The sequence below is a fragment of the Solanum dulcamara genome, chromosome 2 (genome assembly GCF_947179165.1).
Source record: "Solanum dulcamara chromosome 2, daSolDulc1.2, whole genome shotgun sequence".
NCBI lineage: Eukaryota > Viridiplantae > Streptophyta > Magnoliopsida > Solanales > Solanaceae > Solanum > Solanum dulcamara.
The window spans coordinates 69,895,167-69,909,931 of record NC_077238.1 but is presented as its reverse complement, the minus strand read 5'-3'; the positions used below and the strand labels follow the sequence as shown (position 1 = coordinate 69,909,931).

The following is a 14,765-nucleotide window of genomic DNA, read 5'->3' as shown; positions in this document are numbered from 1 at the left end:
TTTGCTATTAACCAAGAATAAGTGATAAATGTGTATGTGCAATTTTCACATTTGTAAGATTTTAGCATCAGTATGACAGAAATAAATGATTTGGCAGAATATAATTGGCTAGTTGTTGAAGAAACCACATATTGGGACATATAGATCTAAAAACTGAGTGAGCACCCTTTGAGTAAAAACACCTCAACTCCATATCCCAATATCCCCACTATAAATTACTCAAAAGCAATTCGATCTCAGATCTGCGTCCGATTCTCCGAGCCATTTTTGCTGAGGTAAGCCAATATTCAATACAACGGTGGAAAATTCCTTGCACGTCTCTTCTTCTGTCGGTGTAAATTTTGCACTTTCTATAACTGATTTTGCTGAATACGGTGCCTCACCGCCCCTTGTTTTTGTTCATCTGTTGCTGTAACAACGGCGACAACAGTTATATATATAATAAGAATATAATTATATTCAGAAGGTATTGGATTAATATTGTAGTTGAATGAGGTGTTTTGTTTACATGATTGTGATTCTAAAAGTTGATTTGATTCCTTTCATCTTTTGTGAACTTTTGTGTTGAATGTTTGGCCGTTGAATGCAGGGGGAAGAGTTGGTGAGGAAGTATAGAAAGATCAAAATGGCAGCAAGGAAAGCTGGTTTAATTGCTCTGTTCGATGTTGATGGAACTCTTACAGCACCCAGGAAGGTATAGTGCACGCTATTATTCTAAAAGTATTTGTATATAATCTAGGCAAATAATATAGGAGGATGGGGTAGGGTGGTGGAGATAGGCATACAGGGGTGGGATGAAGATAAATTGTGTTGAGGACAAAATTAATGTGGAATGCTAATTATAGAACTTGTTTTCCCTTAGTCCATTAGACAAGTCATTTTCCAATTTTCTAAAATTTTTGACCAAAAGAACATGAGAAAATCAGATCCATACCGTACACACCCTTGTTTAGTTTAATTTGACATTATGAACAATTGCATCCTTGTTGACGGGCTTGAATAGAGCAGAATGGTACATATGATTTGTATATTTAGCTGAATCCAACCGGTTTGAGATTGGAGGTACCATTCATTGATTCACTGTATTCTTGCTAGCCTGTACATTTATTTTCAAAAAATTGTCATGATTTTTAAGCGTTCTGATTCTTATGTCTTCCTTTAATTTCCCAGTAGTGGCATTTAATCATCCCCATAACGATAATGATTTTCTTCTATGGAAAATTTCCATCAAAATTTCAGGAATCTACTCCAGAAATGTTGAAATTCATGCAGGAACTTAGAAAGGTAGATGATTCTCTTGCCATACTCCTTTTTCCTTCTTTCTCTTTTCCATAACAAATTTTGTCGACCTGCAGGTTGTTACTGTTGGAGTTGTTGGAGGTTCCGATCTTGTAAAGATATCAGAACAGCTTGGCAATACAGGTTAGCTAAACTAGCATATATGCTAAACTTGGAGTTGGGATGAAAAAGGTGCTACATCAACTTATTAGAGCTCATGTTTCTAGCTCAGTATCTAAAATTTCTCGCAGTATTAGGCAAGAGTAGAAGTGTAGAACTATGGCCAAGAGCACTGAACTGCGATTTGATTTCGAAAATGAAAGGACCTTTCCACTAGAAAGGCATACATAGCCTTATGGTTATAGCTCCATGTTAGCTGTTGAAATGTACCTTTTTCTGCCCAACTTTAGTGCTAAACATTCTTTGAGGTCGTTCATGTCCATATGGAGCTGATATGATTTTCACCATAACTATCACTAGAAAGTAAAGCAATGTATAGAGCTGGTAACTCTTAAATGAAAAAAAGCGAACATATTTAAATAACAAGTATCCATGAAAAGAAAGTTCAATCAAACGGGCCACAGTTCTTCTCATCATGCAAATCTGAAGTATATTTGTACTGTAGTGCCCTTGGTTCTCAATATGTGGCTATTAACTGATCTATCTAAAAAAATTCTTGAGAATGATAACAATTTGATCTTTCTAATATTTTTGATACAGTTACGAATGACTATGATTATTGTTTCTCTGAAAATGGCCTTGTAGCACATAAGGATGGCAAGCTTATTGGGAAACAGGTGATTAATGATTAGAATTTGATATCTTATCTCTATAATATTACATGTAAGTGCATATTCATTTTGTGACAAAACGAAATCTTTGGATACTGTCTTTATCGACTTAAAACAACATCCTTGTTGCCACTACTTAAGCACTTTGTACCAAGTCAATACTTCTTTGGATATGCGACAAACACACAGATGCTATTCTCTATACATGCTGTAGTTGGATCCTTAGCTTGTAATTCAAATTCTGATTGGATTTACATGGAAGTAGAAACCTCTCTCAATCACAACCATATGACTAGATAATAGTCTCATGAAACATGGAACAACTGAACAGCTTGAAGGAATTTTCTTTCTTCTCATCTTCAAAGTGCATCACTTCTTTCATTCTCCTTAGTTGTTAATAAGCAGGGTGATTTGTTTTGAAATGACATGACTCCCTGTGTGCGTGCAGAGCTTGAAGGCATTTCTTGGAGATGAGAAGCTCAAGGTTAGTCAATGCGCTTTGCTTTTCTTATTTAACGAGGGAATGTTTTGTTTTTGCAATCGTGCAAAGAGTGCAGTTCAATAAAGGCTTAGTGATCCTTCTAATTATTTGTTGTTTAACTTACAGAAAATAATTTCGCCGAAGTGATAAATTAGTCTCTGCATGTATACCTTTATGTATAAGATGAAGGCTAACTTGCCTAAGAGCTAAAAAAAAAAAGATTACTATGTAATTTATATTTTGTTGAAAAACTGCTCTGATGAGTATTTCATAAATTTTCGAAGCAATGTTTATGATAGTTAACGAAAATCTGAAAACCAAGTTATTATAGATTCAATGAAGAGTTAATTGTGCATGCTTGTTGCGTATAATTGGGTGAGAATTCATGTTTGTAGCTTAGGTTCACCAATTGAAGTAGAAATGAGTTTATATGTAGACGGCCAAGAAATATCTTGATGGGATGCAAATGATATGCAGGAATTTATTAACTTTACCCTCCATTACATTGCTGACTTGGATATTCCAATAAAGAGGTAAGCATATCAGAGTCTATGTTTGCTCAGATCCTCCAAAAGTGCTGCCGCACCCATGTCAGATCCTCCGCAAATTATTTGTTTGGACAATCCAACACACCCGACAACATTTTTGAAGGATCCAAGCAACATAGATCAAAAGTTGAATTATCTGCTTCTTTGTGGCAAACTTCTTAATCATTCTCCTTTGCAGAGGGACATTCATTGAGTTCAGAAGTGGCATGCTAAATGTGTCGCCAATTGGTAGAAATTGTAGTCAGGAAGAAAGGGATGAATTTGAGAAGTATGACAAGGTATAGATAACTGCTCTAGTATTGCATATATGTTTTGCAATAATGTACCTCTTGCAGATTCTTTTTCTCTGTGATTTAAAGACAATTGAAATTTATTCAGGTACAGAAGATACGCGAAACAATGGTATCAGTGCTCAGAGAAAAGTTTGCACACTTTAATCTCACCTTCTCCATTGGAGGCCAAATTAGTTTCGATGTGAGCATCTTTAAGCCTTTTCTTGTGCTCATTGATCGTTGAATGTTTTAAATATATTATTGACAGATGATTTGGGGATCTTGGTCATGACAGGTTTTTCCCCAAGGCTGGGACAAGACTTATTGTTTGAGATACCTTGAAGAATTTAATGAAATTCACTTTTTTGGAGACAAAACATACAAGGTAATATTGACTTGCTTGAAGCTTTCTTTTCATGTTCGGGTTGATATAACAGCCTTGCTTTTTACTTGAACAGGGAGGAAATGACCATGAGATCTACGAGTCTGAGAGAACTGTTGGTCACACAGGTCTGCCTAAAACTTCATTCTTTTGATGTTTGCATAATTACCCGATCACTCACATTACCAGTTATTTGTTTCTTTTTCTCTCTTTTCCAGTTACTAGCCCGGAGGACACATTGAAGCAGTGTTCTGTTCTATTCCTCGGCAAGGATAATGGAAGTTCTTGAGCTTGTTGCAGTTTTCCAATACGCCATTGTACGCTTGTAAACCTATGCACAACAGAAATGAATAATTGCAATATTCTTGTATTGAATTTACTCATCAAAATTATCATATAAATGTAGTACTTTTTTTGTGTACATTTCTGTTCAAGGATTATTTTCTACAACATTCATGTGGGGCAAAATACCACAATATTGTTTTACTTCAGGGATATGGTTGACCTCAGCAGTCAGCACAACCATATTCCCTTCCTATACACTTGGAGAAATCTTCATGATAGCCATGCAGGTTTTACAAGCAATCGTCTTTTCCCACCCAAAATTCGAGCTTTACTCTTTCAACAAGGGCAGAAACTTCATCGTCAAGTAAAGAATATCATGAATTTAGAAGCAAAGTGTGGTGGAACATAAAAAGTTCTGCTATCTGAGGGTCTTTCACCTGCTTTTTGTACTTCATAAGCTTCTCTTCTTCTTTTTTTTGATGTAGGAAACAACTACGTTGCTGATTGACTACCAACCCAACCTAATGAATAATACAGTAGCTCACCTACTTTGATTACTTCTACAGCAGGAGAAAATGCATTTCCAAACAATTCTTGAAATACAATCTTACTTCCAAATAGGTACCTCAATAATGGTCTCTTTGAGCCGAGAGAGCTTAAAGAGAATTCAGTTGTATTCATTGAAGTTTTGGCCTTTGTTTCGAGCTAGGAAACGTTCTGCTTAGTTAAAATATACAATGAGATATAGTGAGACTACTCATGGGATTGATAAGTGAGACCCCATTGTCATCAGTGCCAGTAATTCAGGCCCATTTTTCTCGTTGTGGATTGTGGATTTGACAGTGTTGAAATACCATGTCTCCTTCAGATTCCCTTGAATGTTTTCAACATGGTCCTTTTCCTTGGGATGAGTGATGAGAGCTTTCTTCTCATCAGTTTCAAGCATGGATTGTTTGTTACCAAAGGAGAGGACCTGGTTCATAAGAGAGAATTTTTTGTTTTAAGTTCTCTTCTTTTTTTATTCAAGTTCCTTGCACTCCTTTTGGAGAGTGATTTGTATGTTCATTACTTTTTCCTTTTCAGTATGCAGACAATTTGAAATGCCTCGATTACTATGTTAGTTATGTATATAAGCTTCCTTAAAGAGCAAGTATGAATGTCCCTTTACAATACAAAACATCACCTACTACAATTCATGAATGTAACCAAGGTCCAATTTTGAAACGCGAATCTAATTATTGATTACTCTTGATATGAATCACCTTTTATATTTGTTACAATTGAAAGAACTTCTATGACGGAACAAAGGCTAAATTAAAATTGTTTATTTTTCCGAAGAAAGTACAACTCTTGAAAGAGAAAATCCTAAAAAAAATAAAAAAAATTTGAAAATCTTCTAAACAACTATGATTTGATAATACAGGTGAAAATGAGATTAAAAAACAACATAAAAGAAGAAAAAAGTACCACCTGCTAGGCATGAATACCTTTAACTTCAAAGATTTAAGTCTAAATCCTACTTATCATTTGTTTCATTATTAATGTTAATCAACCGGGATTCATCATCATATGTATTTTGAATTGGAACATTCACCTTGACAATTGTTCTGGTGGTTTTATAGTCAAATCCTCAAAATCAAGCAAGGGGTTTCTGTTGAATTTTCTTGACAGCCGATGTTGTCGAAGGAGGCAGTGTTGAATTATGGGTAGCCGAAACATCACCATTACCAGGCAGATCAAGTGTTGCCATTTCCTCAGATGTTGACACTATGTTGGTGCATGCATTCTGGAAAATTATGTGTGACACCAACAACCCAAACACAAAACAAGTAAATATGTATCATGAATTGTTTTAATTTTAAAGATCAGTTAATTATTAAAACATTATATTGTGAAAATTAATTGAACCAATTCAAACAGTAAATACACTACGTAAAACTATCTTACTAAACATGCTCACCATGAATGTCTCTATTTCAGCTTACCTCCAACCACGCGCCAGTTCAAAATCCTAGGGATATTGTTTCCCTCTTTTACAGCAATATCAGGATGAACTTGTGATGCACATTCATACATTCATACGTTGAGTGCGTATGACATGCCTCCCAAACGATGCGTCTGTTTAGCCACGGTGAATTCTTGTCTTAGACTTTTCATTAGTTTAGAAAATGCCAATTGATCCCAAGGAAAATGTTGATATTTGCCACCTTCCACCATTTTAAAATCGGCTAATGGTACAGGCGTGTCACCAAGTTGAGAAAATAAAAACGTGTGTATAAAATATAAAATGGTCATCTGGACATCTTCATTGTTGTCCTATCTTTTCATAAGAAAACGTTGTACCAAACACCCTTTATTTACACTTGAATGTGCACTTGAGAAATATTTTTCTAACAACCTGCTTGTGGAATCATCTGTTGGGGGAGGAAGCACCACAACTAAAGTTTGATATGATAATATATAATGAAAATAAATTAGACACAAGAATTTTACGTGGAAACCCCTCAAACAGATAAAGGAAAAAGACCACGGGGTAGAAGAATTTTACTGTGATAATATGAGAGTACACTGCTCGCAAATATAAGGAGAAAACAACAATAAACACTTCCCTCTTATAAAAGGAACAACTACTAAAGAGGACACTCAAGACTATAATATTTATCTTGGTGTATAACTCTCTTTGTATTTTTACTCTCTTTTTCTAAATGAATTAAATGAGGGCACAAGGCCCTCTATTTATAGGAGGATGAAAACTCATAAAAAAAATTATGCGTTAATTTTCTACGCATTTTTTTCTGTCAAAGTTCTTTTTGTCAAAAGAGGCAACGCGTAATGTCAACTTTTAAAAGTTGCTTTTCAAAAGTTGCTGCATATTTGTTTTTCTTTCTTTTTACTTTTTCCTTTTTGACTTCTTGCATTCTCCCACTTGAAGATTTAATTGAGAATCAATAAGTCTTCACATCATCCTTTCTACCCAATTACTGTAATGTTACGTTTCTGCTAAGCCAACAGAAAATTGACACCATATAAACTTGTTACTATTGATCGGCTTCATAAACATATCTGCTAGGTTGTCATCGGTATGAATTTTCTGAATACCCACACTGTCTTCTTCCACCTTCTCACGAACAAAGTGATACTGAACTCGTATGTGCTTTGTCCATGAATGAAATGCCGGATTCTTTGCAAGATGCAAAGCGCTCTGATTGTCACAAAACAGAGCAACCTTCTCTTGTTTGTGCCCGAGCTCCTCCAGTAACATCTACATCCATATTACCTTTTTGCTAGCTTGTGTTGCTACTACATATTCTGCTTTCATCATAGATGTAGCCACGATAGATTGCAGTATTGAAACCCAACTTACGACTCCTCCAGCAAGAGTAAACACATAACCTGTGGTGGACTTGCTTTTATCAAGATCACCTGCATAATCTGAATCAACATAACCTTTAACAGTAAAGTCTGATCCTCCATAACACATTGCAACATTTGAGGTACCCTTGATATATCTTAGGATCCTCTTAACAGTATTTGAATGCTTTCTACCAGGATTAGCCATGTATCGACTAACCACTCCCACTGCTTGTGCAATGTCAGGTCTTGTACATACCATGACAAACATTAAACTTTCCACTGCTGATGCATACGATACTCGAGACATCTTCATCCTCTCTGCTTCATTGCTAGGACTCATTCTTGAGGATAACTTGACATTAATAAGAAGTGGGGTAGAAATTGACTTACAGTCTTGCATCTTAAAGCGTCGCAAGATTTTCTTCAAGTAGTTCTTTTGAGAAAGCCAAATCTTCCTATTAATTCTGTTTTGGTGAATTTGCATCCCTAGAATCTTATTTGCTGGTCCCAAGTCCTTCATTTCAAATTCCCTAGCCAAATATACCTTTAAATTTGTGAGACGATCGTTGTTGGAACCTGCTACCAATATGTCATCAACATACAACAACAAAATAATAAAATCGTCATCACCAAATCTCTTGTAATAAACACAAGGATCTGAACTATGTCTGTTGTATCTAAGGCTTATAATAAAGGAATCAAATCTCTTATACCAACACCTCGGTGCCTGTTTGAGACCATATAGAGATTTGTTCAACTTGCAAACCAAGTTCTCTTTTTCTTGTTTTTCAAAACCTTCTGGTTGGAGCATATAAATTTCTTCTTCAAGTTCTCCATGAAGAAATACAGTTTTGACATCTAACTGCTCCAAGTACAAGTCAAATATAGCACATATCGCCAGGACCACTCGAATTGTTGTGAGTCAAACCACCGGATAAAATATCTCATTAAAGTCTATACCTTCTTTTTGAGCGAATCCTTTCACCATCAATCTTGCTTCACTTGATCATTACCATTGCGTTTGATCTTGTAAACCCATTTGTTTCCAATGGCCTTCCTTCCTTGTTGTAATTGAACAAGATCCCATGTTTTATTTTTATAAAGAACTTCAATTTCTTTTTGCATTGCTTCTATCCAAAGAGATGATTCTTGGCCTTTCATAGCCTCGTAAAAAGTTGAGGGCTCTCCATCTTCTGTTAATAGACAGTATGCAACATTGCTCTCCATAAAATAATCTGAGTGCCAAGCTGGTTCTCTTCTCTCCCTAGTTGACCGTCGAACTTGTGAAGTTTTGATCTCAGCTTGCTCTTATTCTTCGTGCTCTAGTGTTGCTTCAGAAGAAATTGAAACTTCTTTTATTTCTTCAACTTCAACTATAGTAGTCTCTAATTTTTATTTTGAAGTGCTACCTTCTTTTGCTTGTATCTTGTTTTCAACAAATACAACATCCTTGCTGATTACCACTTTGCGGACAGTGGCATCCCACAAGCGATACCACTTGGCTCCATCAGCATACCCTAAGAAAATGCATTCCCTGAATTTTGGATCCAACTTCAATTTTTCTTGGGTGTTGTACATAACATAAGCAGGACTTTTGAATATATATAAGCGAGAATAATCAGCTGATTTTCCTGTCCACATCTTCATTGGCGTTTTCAGATCAATTGCAGTTGATGGTGACCGATTGATCATATAACAAGCGATTTTGACTGCTTCTGCCCAAAATAGTTTTTCTAAATCTGTAGTTGCCAACATAACTCTTGTCCGTTCCAACAAGGTTCTGTTTATCTGCTCTGCTACTCCATTTTATTGTCGAGTACATGCCACCGTGAATTGCCTTTTAATCCCTTCTTATTTACAGAAGTTATCAAATTCATCACCTGTGTATTCTCCTTCATTATCTGTCCTCAAACACTTGATCTTTTTCTCAGATTCAAGTTCCACCCGCGCTTTGAACTCTTTGAAAACTAAAAAAACATCTATCTTTCTCTTGATTGGATACACCCAACTTCTTCTGGAGTAATTATCGATAAATGACAAGAAATATTTTGCATCTCCTAGGAACTCCACCGGTGCTTGACAGATATCAAAGTGGACCAGATCTAATATTTCCTTGCTTTTAGCAGAAGAACTGCTAAACTTCAGTCTATTTTGCTTACTAGTAACACAATGCTCACAAAAGGGTAGTGAAACCTTTTTGAGCCCTGAAAGAAGTTTTTGCTCAACAAGAATTTTCAAACCTCGTTCTGACATATGGCCAAGTTTACGATGCCATATCATCACTGATTCTTCAAATGAACTTACCAACGCGGTTGCTACTTCTCCTTCTTGGTGTGTTTCACCTTTAAGGACATATAGATTTGCAATAAGTTTTTATGCTTTCATCACTACAAGCGCTCCTTTGGATATTTTTATAACTCCACTAAGAGTCTTATATGGACATTCATTATCATTTAATTATCCCAAAGACAATAAATTTTTCCTCGAGTCTTTTACATGTCGTACTTCTTGGATGGTGCGTATTGTGATATCATACATCTTTATTTTGATGGACCCAATACCAATAACATCCAAAGCATGATCGTCTTCCATGAACACATACCCTCTTGAGATAGGATTATATTGATGGAACCATTCTCTCCGAAAAGTCATGTGTCATGTTGTTCCTGTGTCCATGATCCAGGCATCAGTGAACATTTTCTGCCTTCATTATTTGATATTGCTTCACTACATAAAATATCGCCATCATCCGAGGTACTTGCAACATTCCCTTGAGCATTTGATGACTTAGGGTGTTCACTCTTTTTCTTGAACCGATAATCTTTCTTGAAGTGCCCTTTCTTGCCACATATGTAACATTTAATATTCTTCTTACTTCTTGATTGAGATATACCATAATTGTGACTCCCACTGGGGCCACGATCCATTGATCTTCCTCTCACCATCATCAAAGCTTCAGCTTGCTGCGAACTTGCTAGTCTGTCTTCCTTATTTTTGCGCTGATTTTCTTCTTCTAAGACAACGGCTGCAATTTGATCAAAAACTAGACTATTCGTATTGTTTGTCAGGTTGATGATGAGTTGATCATACGAGTCAGGTAAACTTTGAAGTAGAAGCTCTGCATGTTCAGTCCCCTCTATTTTGCAACCCATTATTATAAGTTGCGAAAATAGAGTATTCAAAGTATTGATGTGTTCAGTAACTGACATGGACTCTGCCATTCGAAGAGTATACAATCTTCTTTTGAAGAAGATTTTATTATGCAAACACTTGATTTCGTACAATCCCGTAAGAGTATCCCATATTTCCTTCGCAGTTCATTTTTCAGCCACACTAGATAACACTTGATCAGCTAGTGTCAAGTGTAGATCAGGAACTGCATTATTGTCTATGTCGTTCCACTTTCTATCATCAGTAAAGTCTATGGGTCTGCCTTCAATTACATCTAAGCAATTGTCATTTCTCAATATCTCTTTTATTTTCATTTTTCACAATGAGAAATTAGTCCCATTGAATTTCTCAACGTCAAACTTTGTTGTACTCGACATTGTTATTTGCTTCACTCCCTTCTAGATCATTTTTGAATATTTTTGCGAATAATCGTAACAAAATATACCATCACCAAAATTTACTATTCATATAAATAGTACTTTTCACCAAATTTTACTATTCACGAAAATTTATTATTCACAAATAGTACATTCGCATAAAATAAACAGAATAACTGAGGGCTCTGATACCACTATTGAGGGGAGAAACCACCACAACTAAAGTTTGATATGATAATAAATAATGAAAATAAATTAGACACGAGAATTTTACGTGAAAACCCCTCAAACAGATAGAGAAAAAAACCACGGGGTAGAAGGATTTTACTATAATAATATGGGAGTACACTGGTCTCAAATATAAGGAGAAAACAACAATAAACATTTCTCTCTTATAAAAGGAACAACTACTAAAGAGGACAATCAAGACTATAATATTTATCTTGGTGTATAACTCTCTTTGTATTTTTACTCTCCTTTTTTGAATGAATTAAATGAGGCCCAAGGCCCTCTATTTATAGGAGGATGAAAACGCATAAAAAAAATTCGCATTAATTTTTTACGCATTTTTTTCTGTCAAAGTTCGTTTTGTCAAAAGAGGCAACACATAATTTCTGTCAACTTTTAAAAGTTGCTGCATATTTGTTTTTCTTTCTTTTTCCTTTTTTCTTTTTGACTTCTTGCATCATCGAGGTATCGAAAATCTTCAATATTGTCAGTACATCTCAATCCAATAATAATGGCAAATTCTTTGAGGGAAAAATGAAGGACGTTTTCTTGAACGTGGTGAACGTGCAATTTCATTTGGATCTTTTTGCTCCAACTCAAGCAGTAGAAGACATTTGGTTATTTAGAGCTCGTTTGGATGGGCTTTAAGTTGGTCAAAACCAACTTAAAGCCCCTTTGTTAGCTTTTAGACGTGTTTGCCTAATGCTAACTTTAAGCCATAAAGTTCTTAAAGTCAGTCAAAAATGAAAAGTTAGGATTTCTAACTTTTTTTGTCTAAGTGCTTAAAACCATTTTATTTGATCATGAAAATTATTTTTATATCCCTTATATTTTAACTAAATTCCCAAACTACCTTTTTTATTCTTTTAACCCTAAAATTCAAACACTTATTTTCAACATAAGCACTTTTATCCAAACACTCAACGACTTATTTATAAAAATAATTTTCAGCACTTCAAAGTTCTAAAAGCAATTCATACATAAAAGTTATTTTTTTAAGCCCATCCAAACGGGCTCTTAATTTTGATAATTGCATTGTGGTATATTTAGGTAAGGACCAAAAATCATTTGCTTAAATAACACAAATAATTTAAAATATGAAAACTTACATAGATATACTATATTAAGAAAATTTTTATCATCTATAGAAATAACATTATCCTTTTCACTGAACACTTATAATACTTCTGTATTTTTGTCGAAAAACTGCTTTGACTCTGCATTAATTTGTTAAGTTCTCGGAGTAACATATAGAGTCAATTCTGTATGTTTGTTGCATACAATTGGGTGAGGATTCATGTTTTTAGCTTAGGCTCACCCACTTGAATTAGAAATGAGCTTATATGTGTAGGGCCAATACATATCTTGATGACTTGATGGTATGCAGGAATTTATTAACTTACCCTCCATTATATTGCTGACTTGGATATTCCAATAAAGAGGTGAGCATATCAAAGGATATGTTGCTCGGATCCTCAAAAAATGTTGTTGTACCCGTATCATACCCCGCAAAATTTTTAAAGGATTCAAGCAAACATAGATCAACGGTTGAATTATCTGCTTCATTGTGGCAAACTTCTAAATCATTCTCCTTTGCAGAGGAAGATTCATTGAGTTCAGAAGTGGTAAACTAAATGTGTCACCTATTGGGGGGAACTGTACCCGGAAGAGAGGGATGAATTTGTAAAGTATGACAAGGTACAGGCAACTTCTCTAGTATTGCATATATGTTTTGAAGTAATGTACCTCTTATAGATTCTTTTTTCTCTTTGATTTAAAGGCAATTTTAAAACTATATTCAGGCACAGAAGATACGCGAAACAATGATATCAGTTCTCAGAGGAAAGTTTGCACACCTTCATCTCACCTTTTCCATTGGAGGCCAAATTAGTTTCGATGTGAGCATCTTTTAAGCCTTTGCTTGTGCTCATTGATTGTTGAACGTTTTAAGGGCTCATTTGGAATGTATTAGAAAAAATCATACATGTATTAGTTATGGTATTATTTAATTCTCTGTTTGGTAAGATTTTCATCTTATGCATAGCTACTACATGTATTAGTTATACATGATATTCAGTATTATATAGTGGTATAACTAATACATAGCAAAATATGGTATTAGCAATGCACACATTATTTATACATGGATAAGCATGGTTAAAGTCATAATTGTCCATAATATATCAAATCAAACAATTGATAAGAAATAATTTCAGCATTACTAACACACCTTATTTAGTATTATTCTTATACGCTCTACCAAACAACCCCTAAGTGTATTATTGACAGATGATTTGGCTTCTTCATTTCTGTTATTTCTTTTTTCGAACTGCTTTGTTATATTTTTTCTTTAGTCGAGTATCTATCGAAAACAACGCTCTCTACCTCCCAAAATAGGAGTAAAATCTGTGTAGACACTACCCTCCCCAAACCTCATTTGTGGGATTATATTGGGTTTGTTGTTATTGATTTGAGGATATTGCTCATGACAGGTGTTTCCCCAAGGCTGGGACAAGACTTATTGTTTGAGATACATTGAAGAATTTAATGAAATGCACTTTATGGAGACAAAACATACAAGGTAATCTTGAGTTACCGACGTGCTTGAAGCTTTCTTTTCCTGTCCGTGTTGATATAACAGTCCTGCTTTTTACTTGGAACAGGGAGGAAATGACCATGAGATCTACGAGTCTGAGAGAACTGTTGGTCACACAGGTCTGCCTAAAACTTCATTCTTTTGATGTTTGCATAATTACCCGATCACTCACATTACCAGTTATTTGTTTCCTTTTTCCAGTTACTAGCCTGGAGGACACATTGAAGCAGTGTTCTGTTCTATTCCTTGGCAAGGATAATGAAAATTCTTGAGCTTGTTGCAGTTTTCCGATACACGATTGTATGCTTATAACCTATGCACTACAGAAATGAATAATTGCAACAATTCTTGTATTGAATTTACTCATCAAAATTATAATATGAATGTAGTACTTTTTTTTTGTGTACATTTCCGTTTAAGAAATTATTTCCTAGACCATTCCTGTAGGGCAAAATACCATAATATTGTTTTTGCTTCAGGGATGTGGTTGATCTCAACACAACCATATTTCCTTCCTCTACACTTTGAAGATATCTTTATGAACATTATAACCATGATATGCCCATATAGGTTTTCCAAGCAATCGGCTTTTCCCAACCTAAATTTGAGCCTTAACCTTTCAATAAGGGCAGAAACTTCACTCGTCAAGTAAAGAATATCATGAATTTAGAAGCAAAGTAAGACGGAGCATATAATTTCTGCCATCCGAGGGTCTTTCACCTGCTTTTTGCACTTCATGAGTTCTTTTGTTTTTGTTTAATATAGGAAACAACTCTTTTGCTGATTGATACAGCAGCTCCCCTACTTTGATTACTTCTACAACAAGATGACCCTCGAGGTCATTTTTTTTGTTATTATTATTGTTTTGCCCCTTTGTTGTAACACCTTGGAAGTTGGAAAGTTTGGATGGAACAGAAATGTTGCATAAATGTGTTGATGCTAGTTTATACGGTCCCACCCACGAACCATACAAGTATCTACCTGCCGTAGGTACGCGATCGT

General features: G+C 35.1%; 1 protein-coding gene and 1 pseudogene across 2 annotated transcripts; both read left to right on the top strand.

Moving 5' to 3' along the window:
* Window positions 1-112: 112 nt before the first annotated feature.
* Window positions 113-4,175, top strand: LOC129880666 (phosphomannomutase). Of its 2 annotated transcripts, none has more exons than XM_055954801.1 (12): window positions 113-275; window positions 590-694; window positions 1,240-1,284; window positions 1,356-1,422; window positions 1,999-2,075; window positions 2,518-2,553; window positions 3,028-3,083; window positions 3,277-3,376; window positions 3,477-3,572; window positions 3,666-3,755; window positions 3,829-3,880; window positions 3,971-4,175. In XM_055954801.1, exons 2-12 carry the CDS (start codon window positions 626-628, stop codon window positions 4,039-4,041), a joined length of 759 nt encoding a protein of 252 aa, XP_055810776.1. In that variant the 5' UTR covers window positions 113-275; window positions 590-625; the 3' UTR covers window positions 4,042-4,175. The 2 variants fall into 2 exon arrangements, with proteins under 2 accessions (XP_055810776.1, XP_055810779.1); XM_055954804.1 differs by lacking the exon at window positions 113-275 and adding an exon at window positions 376-466.
* An 8,373-nt stretch (window positions 4,176-12,548) lies between these two features.
* Window positions 12,549-14,142, top strand: LOC129872599 (phosphomannomutase-like; annotated as a pseudogene).
* The last annotated feature ends 623 nt before the right edge of the window (window positions 14,143-14,765 follow it).